The sequence below is a fragment of the Cyphomyrmex costatus genome, unplaced genomic scaffold (genome assembly GCF_001594065.2).
Source record: "Cyphomyrmex costatus isolate MS0001 unplaced genomic scaffold, Ccosl1.0 scaffold496, whole genome shotgun sequence".
NCBI classification, from domain to species: Eukaryota; Metazoa; Arthropoda; class Insecta; order Hymenoptera; family Formicidae; genus Cyphomyrmex; species Cyphomyrmex costatus.
In genome coordinates this window covers 85,114-100,556 of record NW_017279235.1, presented here as the reverse complement: position 1 = coordinate 100,556, position 15,443 = coordinate 85,114, and the positions used below count along the sequence as shown (strand labels likewise).

General features: G+C 31.3%; 1 protein-coding gene across 1 annotated transcript; it reads left to right on the top strand.

Moving 5' to 3' along the window:
• Window positions 1-452: 452 nt before the first annotated feature.
• LOC108778196 (carbohydrate sulfotransferase 11) lies at window positions 453-15,443 on the top strand. Its single transcript, XM_018545310.1, has 7 exons — window positions 453-687; window positions 7,672-7,844; window positions 13,326-13,579; window positions 14,007-14,247; window positions 14,514-14,693; window positions 14,854-15,011; window positions 15,144-15,443. Exons 1-7 carry the CDS (start codon window positions 675-677, stop codon window positions 15,229-15,231), a joined length of 1,107 nt encoding a protein of 368 aa, XP_018400812.1. The 5' UTR covers window positions 453-674; the 3' UTR covers window positions 15,232-15,443.

Genomic DNA, 15,443 nt, shown 5'->3' with positions numbered 1-15,443 from the left:
AATTTTATTGTTATAAACTGTTTTTATTCACGCATGAGATATTACGGAAAACGTATACACCACGTATGACATTTAATTTATAACAAATAAATATTCTATTATATATATATGTATATAAGTATACATATTCGCTTCGATCATATACACCGAGAACTTGATTACTTTTGAACTAAAAAAAGAAATCAATCTTTCTCTTTAAATTTGGTTCCCCAGTTTTGAATTTTAGGAGAATATCTAGATTAATTTCGTCTGAAAAGAGATAGTCCCCACGAGTGTCAAAATGATTGTCGCATCGAGTGTTTCACGTGCTCCGATAGTATATGAAAGTTGGAAGCATCGCGCCTATTAGAACACCCTGCGAAACCCCGGCCCTGGTGGGACGGGTCGGGCGGTAGCGTCGAGGCGCTTACGAAACGGGCCGGTCGGTCGGTCTCAGTGATCTGCACGATGCCGCCGTGATCGTATGGCATCCGCACTTTTCCTGGTGACACGCGGCACGCATCACGTGGCATCACATATACTGCGTCCGCGCGCATCCTGGTCTCCTGCGGTGCGACCACGTCTGACGACCCTCGCACCGACGCGTTGCACCGACCGACCCGGGGGAGAAACGACGCCCGCCGACGACACTCGCACGCGATAACAAATGCGTCAGTGATCTCGCCGTTGGATATATGCCCGGAGAAGGTATACCCGCGATACACGCGATGATCGACCTGGACACGGGGGTCCCCTCGGCGATAAAACGCGACCCCTGCGCGCAAATCCCGGGATTAGAAAGGCCACCCGCTGACCTCGTGAACCCATGGCACAGCTGTACACAACCATTTCTCCACGAACGCGAGGACCGATCGTCATCCATAGGAAGCGCTGCTTTTCGCGATAATGTCACGGGGATACAAGAAAGATAAAACTAACGTAATGTCGAATCGCGTGTATGAACGATAATATTAGACCAAGTGAAAATTATCATAACATTCGTGATCGTTTCGTATAGCAATCCCAAGATTTTAAAGATTCGTGATATCTAATTGTGTGAAACGTCGTGTTATTAATATCAATCGTGATTAAACACATTTTCTTCTTTCATATATTCTCTTCATACATTATCAATGCCATAAACTAGAATCGCAAAAGAATCAAAAAGTTAAACTATAGTTAAAACGTATCGTTAATAAAACTACACTTTTAAGCATGTAACGCTATAAATTGAAGGTGCACATTGAAATAAAATTATGCAATTATAAGGAATTTAAATACTATAAAAAATGAAAGGGGCGAAAGATACTTTGGAAGATGATTGTCATTTATTCCAGAAATGTACGAGTAACAAACGTTTGTAACGCTGAATATTATACATTTACATGAAATACAGAAGTCTTGTATTTCTTAAAAAAAATTTAAGTTCATAGGGGTAGTACCGTCAATCAAATCATTATATGGTATTATCATTACTTCGTATATCATATTTCACTAATTAAGAAAATTTCTTGTTAATAACTCGAAATTAGTATCTCGAATTTAAAGGTAGTACTTGACGCACTACGTGACACATGCTTAAAAATCTAAGCTTAACAGCCTGAAATGGTTAATCATAATTCAGCTGATTAATTTTCTTTTGGCTTTAGAAAGAAGTCAAATTACACCGATAATGCAGGTTAACTAATTGCACATTAGATATTCTCATTATCTCTTTGTTCAAATATATAGTGCTACCCACAGAGATGTAGAAGAAGAAATGAACTAATCGAGTCCACTTAAATTAAGGGCAAAATTAATTGACATTAGAAATAGTGAAATCTTATCTGCCATTTGATTCTTTTAATATCGCTCGCGGCTACTCGTCATTGAAGAATGTAATTTCAAGGCTAATTTTTATAAACCGATCCTTGAAAACGAACAATTACAAAAGTAGGTCTCAACGTTTCTGAGCCCGTAGGGTCACGCATATTTTATAATACAAACGTCAGAACCTACTTTTAATGATAAAATCACTTAATACAATTTGCTTAGAGATGTTTCGTTAATCCATCGCTTATATGTATGAATCTGCATCGTAAACAAATTATTATCTCACACACACAACCTGATTTTACAAACATCTTATTATAATTATTTACATTAAGTAACAATTCTGCTTTTTAACAATTTATTAATATTATCCATTGCTAACTTATAGTTTGATGATAAAATTTATTAAGATTCATATTATGGGATCTTTAAATTATCAGCTAATTCTTTCTGGAAATATCAATAGTGTTTTCATCTTGAACTACTTATCTCCTGAAATACTATCTTTCATAAACACAATTTTAATCAAATGTTACTTAATAGGTTAATGTTTGAGTCAACATCTGCGGATGTCACATGCCTCAAATAAGTTCTTATTACGCGTACACAATGCAAATGTAATCGTGAATTACAAATCAACAGTTCCATTCACGTCGAGATCAAAGATCGTTCCCTTCGCTGTGAGAGCGAACCGTTTCTCTCATCATGGATCTCACGGAAAACATAAGTCACATGCACATGGAATCGTCTGGGCTTATATAATCTAATGCTGAAATCCTGACGTTAGTGCGAAATTTTGCATTGTCGCACGCGAAGATGACTTATACACAGAAAAATTGCTATATTATTAGTTGCAGTATCATTTATCACATATCAGTTTAGTATCACAATATTTTCATTAGTTGCAACAACATTGCGTAGGAAATAAACAAGGACTTGATAAAGTTTTACTTCATTGAAATAATTTTCTTGATAAAAATATGTGCAATTTGCGTAGATATCTACAGTCACTGTTTATAACATTAATAGATTATTATTAATTAGAATAACTTATTTATTGTTTTTGTTCAGTATATATGCGTTCGGATTTTGCGCGTCTTTTGTGCACAGTAAATGGAAAGCGTTTATATCTTGATTGGGATTTTAAATAGTTTTACTCGTCAGTTACTTGGGTAGAATTAAAATAACTACCAAAAAATGCATAAAAAATATATATTTGTTAATAAAATTAAACGTAAAATTATTATTGCTAAGAGTAATAACTATAATTTATTGGCTAGAATTATGGTAATATGTATACTAAAAATAATTCTAGTTAAAAATGAACGAATCAGAAGATTTTGATTATCGGAATTCTATTGATCTCAATTAGAATTGCAATAGATTTAATTAGAAAATTCTGATTTGTCTATTTTCAACCCGAATTAATGTAATCAGACTATTTTTCCAGTGTAATTATATATACAAATATCAAAAACGTTTCTCTCAATGTATATATTCGAGAATAAAATAAATTTTATTTATATGTTTAATCATGCTAATATTATGCAAAGGTTATCATTCTAGTCGATAAGACTCAATTTCATGTGATGTTATATACTTTTTTTACTGTTATACACGTAGTGTGTATCTTATCGCAAATCTAATTATACAATAAAAAAAAGAAATATTTTCCGAATACTTAGTTGACTTGAATACATTTTTTTATGATGCCATGGAAGCAGGAAAAAGCACATTTTACTGATTGCATCGACTAGTAAAGAATAGAGTTACGTAAAGATTATGTGACTACAGATGAATAGCACAATAGATTATCTCAATAGTATGAAACGGAAAGAAGTCATTTTTTATTTGTTTTAAAGACTGACCGACTAATACCCGTAGCTATATGATATTGTAACATCGACATTGCAAACAAGTTGCTATGTATAATATATGTACATAGATAAAGAAACAGTAATATATTAAAAAAACAATTACTTATACTACTTGAAATATATGTCAATAATTACACAGAATTCAATAATTACAGAATTGCAATTGTAATTATCTCTTTATGTTTTTCTGTATATTTATCTCTAATATCTTATCTATGTACAATTACATTAATAAAATTTTTGTTTAAATCAATAAAAAAGTAACATCTATATATAATTCATCGTACTTATTATATTTACAGCACTGATACGTGCTGCTCCTGTGAACTATCTCTGAAACTTATTTTATAAAACCTAATGGAATTCGATCGTCCTTTTAGCGTAATACTTTCATAAAAAAATTCACCCTACTCAATTCGCAACTGTGCAATTTTTCTTTCCGGCTCTTTTTACCTGTCAAGTGCAACGCGAACAATACATCAACGCGAAACTTGTTTCAAGAAAAGCAAAATTTATAATAGTCTACACTTAATTCGCTTTATTCGATAATTACACATTTCTCTGCGATTATTCTAACATGAGACTTTGTTTTACCATATATCGCGACGCGCAAGCAATAATTACACTTAATTGCACAGTAGAATATTGACCAATTATTAAGAAACAGTTTTTTTCAATTGTTTTTTCAATTGTTAAGATCTTGTTTTTTCAATATTCTTCTCCTCACTGCAGATTATTATCCTTCACACATGTACTCATTGCGTAATGATCTCGAACTTCCTTCTCACAATGACTGACTAACTTAGATACGTATCAGAATATTATGTGCTTCATTGTAGCAGTTTGCATAATTCGACAAATACAATAACGGAATACAATAAAAACAAATCTCGATAAATCTGCCATTCGACGAGTAACCTATCTACGAGTTATCTGTAACAAACACACGATTATACGTGGAGAAAGTCAACTGTGAATGGGATTATCCACGCCGACGTTACCGCTGACATACTGACCGTGAGAATTTCTGCAGCGCACAAATGCTTATCGCGTGGATGCGGTCACATTTCCGCGGCTCCATAGCTGCTTGGCGCGCAAATACTCGCGATCTCGATACACAGACAGACGCATACCGGCACCGGGAAATGCGAAACTGATTACCCATTCCATCGAACTGCCGCACCTCCTTCTCGCACCGTCTGTAGCATTCCGCGAATAAACACAACGCTCTTACGAGCTCCTATAATTTTCTGCGCTGATCTAATTATTTTGTATCTAAGTCCTCGGTTTAAGTATTCTTTAATCGTTACGCGTGTTCTCGATACATGTTTATATGCAAGCTAATCGAAAAGGTATTAGATGTAGGAGGAGAAAAAAGTTAAGTATCCAACGTATACTTTCCCATACCTATAGCATCGTCAGTTCGTGTGAAAAAGCTTTTTCTATTTAAAAAAAATTGTGCAATTTCACTTGTTAAAATAATTATTATACTTGCGCGGAAATATTTTGACACATATTTTTAATTAAAATATACACTTTTAACAGTAGATGTGTAAATAAGTTCATTCCTTTATCGACACATTAAGTATGACATAAATCAAATTAATGACAAATGGTTTATCAATTTGACTCAACACATTATACCGAATGACGTTCAATCTCTTCTTCAACTCGGAGAAAAATTTTGTTTACCTATTAAAAATATTCTCAAAGATCAAAATACTTATCTTTTACTTGTCTATAATCCGGTAAGCAAGGTTATTTCCAGTCTTAAAACATTATTAAAAAAATGGAAATCAAAGAAATTCATTAATGACATTAATTATAAAAGAATTAACTTTAAAAGTCACATTATCACATAAACACTCGACAAGAACGTTACAATTCGCTACTTCTAATATTATAGCATGTAAGTGATTTTGCATAAAAATTCTATATTTCTTACAATCACATCAGTTTCTTATAATTAACTATCTATTTTATTTTTTCTTTCTATCTTTCATTTGAGTATGATATTATTTTAATGCAGTTTCACACATATATCTTTCGCAGTTTTTGTATTCTCAGTGTTACATTTACAATTTCTCTCTATTATTATAATACTTTTACTGTCTTATTTCACATTGTATTAATACTTTGGACTTGAATATTACTGTTAACAATTATTTATCTTCACAAGCTTCTAACATCAGTTAAGTAATTTTAATATAAAGTGTTCTAGGTAGCACAATGTTTATACCATATTAGAAGTTCTTTGATAAGGATCCAAACCGAGGATCGAAACGTAAGAAAAATTGTACAAGACTCGATTAGGCACTTCTCTTCCTCAGATTTTCATTCTTTTAGTCTCTTTATTATCTCTATATTAAGAACAATTAATAATTTTAAAAAATAATATTTTACACAAAAAGAAAATTTTACACATTTACTTTAATCAGTGCATCTTACCAAAAATTAGAAATACTTGAACATTGACGAGGTATGCTATACTCACGTACAGTAACAACGAAAGTAAAAATATGTGAGGTAACTGACGGTTAATAAAGATATATACATTTGATTGATATCATTTGATTATATTTCTTAATTACTTGGCGTCTCGATTAAATTATCGATTAATTACAAGGAACAATTAATATAAAATAAATATATCTGAGATGATTAATCAAAATAATAACATCAATTTAAAAGCAGATACCAAATTACTAAACCAAGCCTTTTATACATAGTTACTTTTAATTCGTTTTTATCTTTGACAACAAATATGATTTGAAACAACGTTATCTGTTATAACAAATCCGACTCTCATTTTATTGTTTGATTGAGTATAGAATATACATCTTGTTTTATCCAATTTTAAGCGATTGTAATACCATTTAATTTTTTAAATCATTAACCTTCTATCAATTAGTTTATAACACTGACTGGCAGTTTACACATCTGTTGCGGATTCTGTTCTGGTAAATCAATTTATGTCATCTTTCTCATTAGAATTTTATTGATTTCAATGCATTCCATTCTAAGGCACTCAATACTTTGAGACCATCTAGCTTTACAGCTAGTATAGGAGATCTTTCCTTTATAAGAAAAGTTGTTGACTTGCTTTGGAGACCGTAATGGACATTGCATATCTTCATTTTCATAAAGGAATACAAGCATTCTAATAAGTATTTGATGTTTCATTGCTGAAGACGGTTAGAAGGCTAAACATACAATTTTTTAGTCTTAATGAAGAATATATAATTAATAATATTTGTTTTTTTCTTTTTTAAATAAATTTCTTCAATATTATTTTAAAATTAAGAAATGTGTTTCAAATATCAAAAAATTAAAAGCCGCCTTAAAAAAGTACTACGAAAAATATTTATGTATTTTAGAAAAATAATTTAACATTTCTTTTTTTAATCGAATACAAATATTATAAAGTTTGTATTTTTTGTTGATTCAATTATTGATGTATGGAAAAAACATCTATTACGTTGCAGACGCATCTTTCCATGTAGGCGTTAGGATAGAAAATGTATGTCAATATAATGAGAATTGTTTATAAGAATTCTAAAAGAAGTTCAAAATTAATTGAGCACGTCGAACGCGTTGCGCGAAGATGTATATTTGTCACTCGAGCTATTAATCTGCCGTCTCTCTATCTCACTGTGAAATAAAGATTATTTACACTACCAAATTTAAACGGTTACCATTCTAAAACAAACAATGATACGAGTGTCGTCATCAGACGTGAGAGTTACAAATTGCGAAGTACTGAATAATTTCTGATCGAGAAGCATAATAGCTACAACATCTTGATACATGTTTATGGTTCGTTTATCACCTAATCTCGAGCATCCTAGTTAATGAGATTTGAAGTATCATTGTCGCGAGCGAGCGAGCGATAATGTAATTAACGTAATGAAGGATCAGTAATTAACTCGCAGATCAGCAATTAATTACAACTATTCATTACGTAGGAAACGCCATACATAGTTACACTATAAATGTATTTCAGTCCGATATGAATACAGGCGGAAACACGTTCTCCGGGAGAAGATGACCCCACGTCGTCGCGTCTTGGCAGGAATTCGTCGTGCTATTTTTGCCGCTAGTGTCCTGGCACTTATCATCCTAGTACTATCAGGCCAGGATGGCACCAACACTCTGCAGCACGGGAATTCGCTGGAGGTGAGTTGTATTTTACAGAAATTTTATCAGCGATATTTCGCGAATCTTTAATATTCTAGAAATCTGCACTATGTTGTTTCAAATAATGCAAGTACCAATATATAGAACTTGAAAGCCGAACTATCATAAATTATTTAACATCAGCATGATGTTTTATATATTTAAGAACTTTAATAGCATTTTCCAGAATCATTTAAAATTTCATATTCAATCGAATTCGCATCAATTTTCAACATTATACACAAAAAATGCAATACTAATGTATAGATCTGAATTTTAATTCTGCTGATAATTGCGCGCTGAGTTCCATTTTTAAGCTAGCACTTAAGTAAACATTTATCTCAATTAACGAGCTATAAAGGTGTTATTTCAAGAAGGAATGTTATTCATTCTTATCATAACAAAAGTTCGCATAAAAAAAGAGTTGATTTTGAGGGAGCGCAGAGTTCTGTATTAACTTCCAACCGGATTCCTAGGAGACCGAAAACGTTTGCCTTACATAAAGCACAACGACCATAGATTGGCACATTTCCAGGCGCAATGCGGTACGTGGATCAGTGCTCGCCTAATATGGTCTATTTAAATATCCGAAAAGGTAGTTAAAAGTTACTTTTACAGGGAAGGATTTTGCTAAAATATCCAAAATTCTAGTTAATTCAGATCTGAAAATGGTTTTCTTGGACCATCAAAATAATTATGTAGGATGTTCAAATTAGTTGCTAGTATATCAAAACTTTTTGTAGCATTGCTCATCGTTACTTAAGATTCTTACGTAAATATTTTTATGATTCAATACAATTATTTTCAGCTCTCTCTCTCTCTCTCTTCTCTCTCTCTAGCCAAAATTTTAGATATCTCAGTAAAATAAACTGTAAAATAAGTAAAATAACCTTCTTGATGTGCAAACAATTATTTCGCGATTGTCGGGAACGAATATAAATATGTACTACATCCATTAAATCTTTTGATATGAGATTCATCAGACAAATAAATGTATCCTACATTTCAATAGAAATATGTTATCATCGATTTGATTGTATAATATATCATCACAACAATAAGCTCTTCCATGAAAGGATTTCAGTTTGGAGGGTGGCAGCAAAGTTTTATCTTCACACAAAACTTATTAAAATTCTTATATTAAAGCAACTTTTGTACGAATAACGTGTCAGAGACAGAAATTTACCGAAAAAACTATCAATTTTAAGTAAAATATTTTGAGTAAAAAAAACTAGTAAAAATTTTTTACTCGGTCCTGAAAGTTTTTTTACTACAGATATGTTTTCTTTGAACATTTGATGCCATGTTATTGTTACAGAATTCAGTTTCTGCATTTATTGAAAAGATTTCTGTGTAAAAATAAACCGTTAAAATATTGTGATAGCTATGGATATGTAATACTTTTAGATCCAGTTTTGAAAAAGCAGTATAAATTCATTAGACATCAATGCAAAGACGCGTTTCGATATTTATAAGGTTATAAAAATATTAAAAAACATCAAAATATAAATATTAAACGTTTTAACAATGTATATTAAGAAAAATTCATTCTATGTATTTTTTCAGAAATTTGAAAAAATAACTTTATTACGATTTTTAACATAAAAAACCGTATTTTTACTTCTTTTACTCCGAAATTAAAAAAACTGTTTTTTCATCTCTAATGTAAGCCACAAATTGGATAAAAAGAGTTTAATTTTTCATCGTAAAAATGATTTTTATAATTTAATTGTTTTACCTTGCCAAAATTTATGAGATACATGGAATACTTATTACAGAAAGTGATTTTGCTAAAATATTAAAAAAATTTAATTTGGATACACACATATATTTGAAAATAATTTTGTTGTACCATCAAAATAATTATGTACAACATAATAAGTAATATTATAAAAAATTTTGACATTCTAGTAATCTTTTAATTGTAATTAAAAGAATTTGTATAATTTTATAGTCTAAAAAGTATTGTCGCTCAATACCATAAAATGCTTTTGCAAATAATCGATCTGATTTTTTTAGCGAACGTTTTTTACTAACAATTTTAGTAATGACAAATAGACCATCATGAGATGAAAGAAGAAAAATACATAGAGCGAAAGCAAGTATTATATTTTATAGGATCAGCAAGATTATCCGATTTAGATAGCGTATAACGCCGAAAAGGTTTCTACATAGTCGGCAGTCACATGATAAGTGACGGTCATAATATACGTGTAACACTCTATATTTTTATAGAGATATTGAGACTATGAAGTCTCAAGCAGCAAAGGTTACATGTTGGAAAAAATTAATTTTTACTAACAGAATCACGAAATAGAAACTCATATTGTAACGCATAAAAAATTGTGTTTATAAACGATGTCTTTATTAACAAAGTTACTCTTTTGCCAAGAAATAAAAAGCTAACAATGATTAAAAACGAAAAAATATAATTTTAATCCCAAACGCTACCTAAATAAAAGAGAGACGCTTTTCAACACGTCAAGTAAAAATGTATAATAATAGCAAAAGATAATTATAATAGTGAACAAAAATTATCACCATGACGGTTGTTACACGATACTAAAATAAAGGAAAACTTGTCGTAAGGAAGACTTATATATTCACAACACTGCTATTTCACGTACATACAACAGTACTTCAGTTGCGACAAGTGAACACGTAATTGCACTCAGGAAAGTTGTACAACCGGAATTTGTCTTATCGTTGGTACCTATTTAACTCAAATGCGTAGAAATACGGAAAATAACGGCGATGTGCATCCTAACGCCCACAGGAAGGTGGCACGTGTATGCACGATGCACCAGTGCATAAACGTGCGCGATGCGCCACCACCCTCCTTCGTGGCCCACATTCGTCGCTGCACAAGGCGCGTTCCACATCGAAATCAATAAGCGGAAGCCGGTAGTTCTGCATTCGGTCTTGCCAGCTTGCCGCACTATAATGTGATATCGATACCGAACGACTATACACTGAAATCAAGAGAAGAAATCAGTTTTTTACGTCCCTCCCTTAGGCCGCTCCCTGCGGAGTTTTGTAGCAATCTAAATTACTAATCTTTGCAATTACGAGAGAGCTGCCGCAAATTATTTGCTTTTGTAAGTGGCAGATTAAATATTTCTACCGCTTGTAACTGAAAAAAAAAAAAAAGAAACTGTCTCTTGTGAAAATTTTAATGAATAAACGTCACAAAATAAGACATTAATAAAGATGACGTAAATCAAAGGATACATATACCGTTCCTGAGCACTACATAGAGAAAATATTTCTTTATAAATTAAACAAATTTATGCATTCGAATAATCTAAATTAAGAATGTGATAATATACATTAAAACAAATTGTTTTTTTATTAAACAAAATATATTTTATTTAAAATTAAATTTGTTTCAATGAAACAAATGTAAATAGAACTCTCGACTCCAAACAAATCTTTTTCTCTGTGCGGAAGCAATTTTTTGAAAATACAGATGATCTATAAAATCGTAGAAATGCACCGACTTATTTGCAACACAGATTTACTGAATGCATCTCTGAATATAGTACAAAATTGCCACTTGCAACCTTTCTGCACATATGCTTGTCATATGTGTAAACATATATTATATTTATCTACGTAGCATTTAATATATATAAAACTTCCATTAGTTAATTAAAATATCAAAAAAATATTATACTATAATTAATTAAATTATAACAAAAGAAATAAAAATTGCCTTTGTTAAGGTCGTGTGCATAAATTTAATATCGTATAATAAACATACATAAATTTATTTCCGTATATTAACAGTAATTAAGAAAAACAATAATAATTCACACTTTATAAAATAAATGTTAATGTATATATTAATTATTTGAAATTTAAATACTGAAAATGGTTAAAAACGATGATTATTTATTATATATATATATATATATATATATATATAAACACATAAATTATTATTATTTTTATTAATTACTATTAACATGCGGAAATAAATATATGTATTCTATCATCATATGATATTAAATTTAAAATATAATAAATAGGTAAAAGACTAATAAGAGTTAAACATCTAAAATTAAATTTATACACACACGATCTTCTTGTGTTAACTTTCACAGGCAATTTTTATATAATTTTTTGTTTTATTTTTTTCAGATCCTTAATTTATTTATATCGTATAATTAAATATTGTCCTTAAAAAATTAAATATAAAGAACGCTTTATATGTTATAAAAACGTGAGAGATGTCCTAAAAAAAAAGAACAATGTACTCATAAGTGGCATAATCCAATTTAAATGCAAATGTAAACCGTGCATTCGTCAAAATGCTCGTCAAAATCGGCGCAATGCAGTGTTCAGTAAACGTATAAATACTTGTTTAAATTCTAATTGCAGAAATTAGGAAATTGGATTAACCTTACGAGTCATGGAGAAGGTCAACATACGTGTCGCAGTATAGTCTTAACGGAAAGATTCGCGTTGTGATTCGCGTACATACATGGACTCTTCGAGCTCAATCAATGATCTGGCTCTCTAACTTTCCGCATGTGCGCAATTCTAACCACTGGATTCGCTATAATTATCGCTCATTATCTCATAATTACCTACGTTCTCATTATCCGATAATTACCTGCATCGTATATATAATCGAGTACTGTTCTACAACAAATTATGTTCTATAACAAATTATATTCACTCACAATTCTATTCGATGTACCATTTATCATATTATCATTATAAACAAACCTTTTTTCCAATTTCCATTAAGCGGATAATGTATAATAATAACTCGCATTTACGCATAAACGAAGTTGTAAATGATAATAGAGGGGATAATATCATCAGGCAAAGTAATAATGATTCAATTGTTATTTAAAAAATGTGCGCGTGTGTATTTTCCATTTATCATTTATCAGCAAAAACATTACAAAATGTTTTGTAATGTTTTTGCTGTTTACAAAAATTATGCAAAATAATCAAGCAAGTAGTCGATACATTTCTTACATAATATACATATATCGTAACACATCATGTCCATATTCATCGTCAGGCCATTTAAATTCTTTAAGTTTGTGTTTAGATACTCTGCCAATAAAATGATTCGTAAAGCATCTGAAGATAAATTTAAAGAAATCTTGAATATAAAGCCCGATTATGAATACGGACGTTAGTGTCTTACGTCAGTATCCAATTCATAATTCAGTCGAGCAGCTCATTTTATAGTTCATTCCTATATCTATATATAGTTCATTCCTGTCTCTGATATACTCTAACCGCCTACTAACAATTAATTTAGGTCAAGTTAACGGTAAATGACAGTAATAGCATATTTCTCGACACTCCGTAAATTTAAAGCGTCCTAATTAATAGTGCGATAATAAGGCGATATTTTAAACGAGTAAAAGAAGAATGTTGCATAATTATAAAATATCAATTACGTCTTTTCGCATCAATTTTATCTCACAAATTGTAGGCTTTATTATATTTTGATAGGACGCGAATCTGACGCCCGAGGAGAAAATATTGGAGCAGATTACGACAGCGGAAACTGAGCAACGTCTAATAGCCAGGCGGAAATTTCTGGCAGAAAGATGCGCTGAGGAGGGACTCGATCGTCCTGGCAACGACTCGCTTCACAGGCCAAACGCTTGGGAATTTCTTGTAAATAAGGAACATCATCTTATATGGTGCAACGTTTTCAAAGCAGCATCGACATCATGGATGTATAACTTTAATTTACTCGCGGGGTAAGTCCCGTCATCGTTTACGTAACTAAAGTTTCTTGTGGAAACGATGAAAATGAACACGATAGAGAGATAAAGTATATCATGCAATTTGTACACGTTGCAAATTGCGCATAAAATGCAGTAAAAAGATAATATTACAGATAAATATTTAACTATTTTTAAATAATATGAAAAAGAAAAAGGGCTACGAGCCAAAAAATTCGTTAAAATATACAATTGTTTATAAATAAAATTTTTCATTTGGTTAAAATTACGTAGTTTAATTATTTTCGCTCCCCCGTTTTTTTATTATACATGCACCAAAAAAATGTTTCGTCTTTTTATATCGTCAAATCGCTAAAATACTAATCTAATTATTGATTGTAATGGGCAATAATAATTACGAATCATATAATGAATCACCAATCGTATTGCGTTAATTTTATAGATACAGCCCACAATTTCTGAGGTCCTCCAAGGCAGTGCCAGTCTCACTAGCTAGACAGAGGTATCCTAGACACAGTGCAGAAGAACTAGCTAAATATCTAAATGACAGCATCAGTTTTTTGATAGTGCGACATCCCTTCGAAAGATTGCTCAGCGCTTATCGAGACAAATTGGAGCACAGTTTGCCACACACATTTCACAGCAACCTCGGTGCACACATAGTTTGGCACTACAGGGCAAGGGTAACATACATATTTCAACGATTTTTACAAATGATAACCATTTAAAGTCACGTTAAATAAGTTACTCTTCATTCTTCTATAATAAAAGACGCGGATTAATAAAAAAGACATTTAAGAATAATTGAGGAATTTAAGGGAAATTAACTTTTTTCGTAATATTGTATATAAATTCATGTTGTATCCATATATTGATTCACTTATTAATATAACATCATTAATGTCGAATAAAGGATTTAAAATAGATCTTTGATCACATACAAATTTAGGATTCAAAGACGAATACAAGACAAGGACCGAGATACCCCCTCTTCGAGGAATTCGTGCGATGGCTGTTATGCCAGTGGAGAGCAGGGAACGATCTCGACATGCATTGGACACCAGTTGTAAACTTCTGCACACCCTGCCAAGTGCGATTCGACGTGATAGCAAAATTCGAGACATTGCATGTAAATAAATTTAATCATAACTTCTCAGTATAAAAACCGACACAAGAGAATAAAATATTGTGTTTATATTTTTAAGAAAGTATCCAATATTTGTGAACAAGATAATTGTGTTTCGCTGAATTAAAAGAATTGTTTTAAAACTATCCCTTTTTTGTTAAAGGATGACCAAGACTATCTTATAAAGCAAGCTCACGTGGGACACATCATCAAACCCGAGTGGAAAAATCCTACTAAGGGCGTGCAAACGAAAGATGTCATAAAACATTACTTTATGCAATTATCCAAGACACAAATCGAAGAGCTGTATGAAATGTTCAGGTACGTCTGCAGAAAGTCGAAGAATTTACATATGTTGATAATTTCGTATGTGATATAAGAGACGCGAAAGTGTGTAAATAATTACGTGTAGCATCATAAAACATAAAATTATCTTATCTTTATGATTCGTAGGTATGACTTCGTATTATTCGATTATTCGCTAGAGGAATATTTAGCGTTTGGTAGAGACGAAATCACCATACTAACGTGTAAAAAATGAACTTGACATTTTTATGCTTAAAATATGTGAATATGAAAGAATGGAAAGAGATATACGACACACACAACGAAATCGTAGGTAGCGCATAAATGAATTTGAAGGGATAGCAAGTATAATATTCAATATGTATATAGTGACGATCAATGCGTTTCTTATGTGGAACTTCAAAAGTGGAAAGGTATATCCTGATTTTGTAATTTACATATGTATAA

What these genes read in the sequence shown, in the direction of transcription:
- LOC108778196 (XM_018545310.1), top strand. An exon ending in AACTTTAATTTACTCGCGGG is followed by an intron (nt 13,580 to 14,006) that starts GTAAGTCCCGTC and finishes TTAATTTTATAG; the next exon opens with ATACAGCCCACAATTTCTGA. An exon ending in TTTGGCACTACAGGGCAAGG is followed by an intron (nt 14,248 to 14,513) that starts GTAACATACATA and finishes ATACAAATTTAG; the next exon opens with GATTCAAAGACGAATACAAG.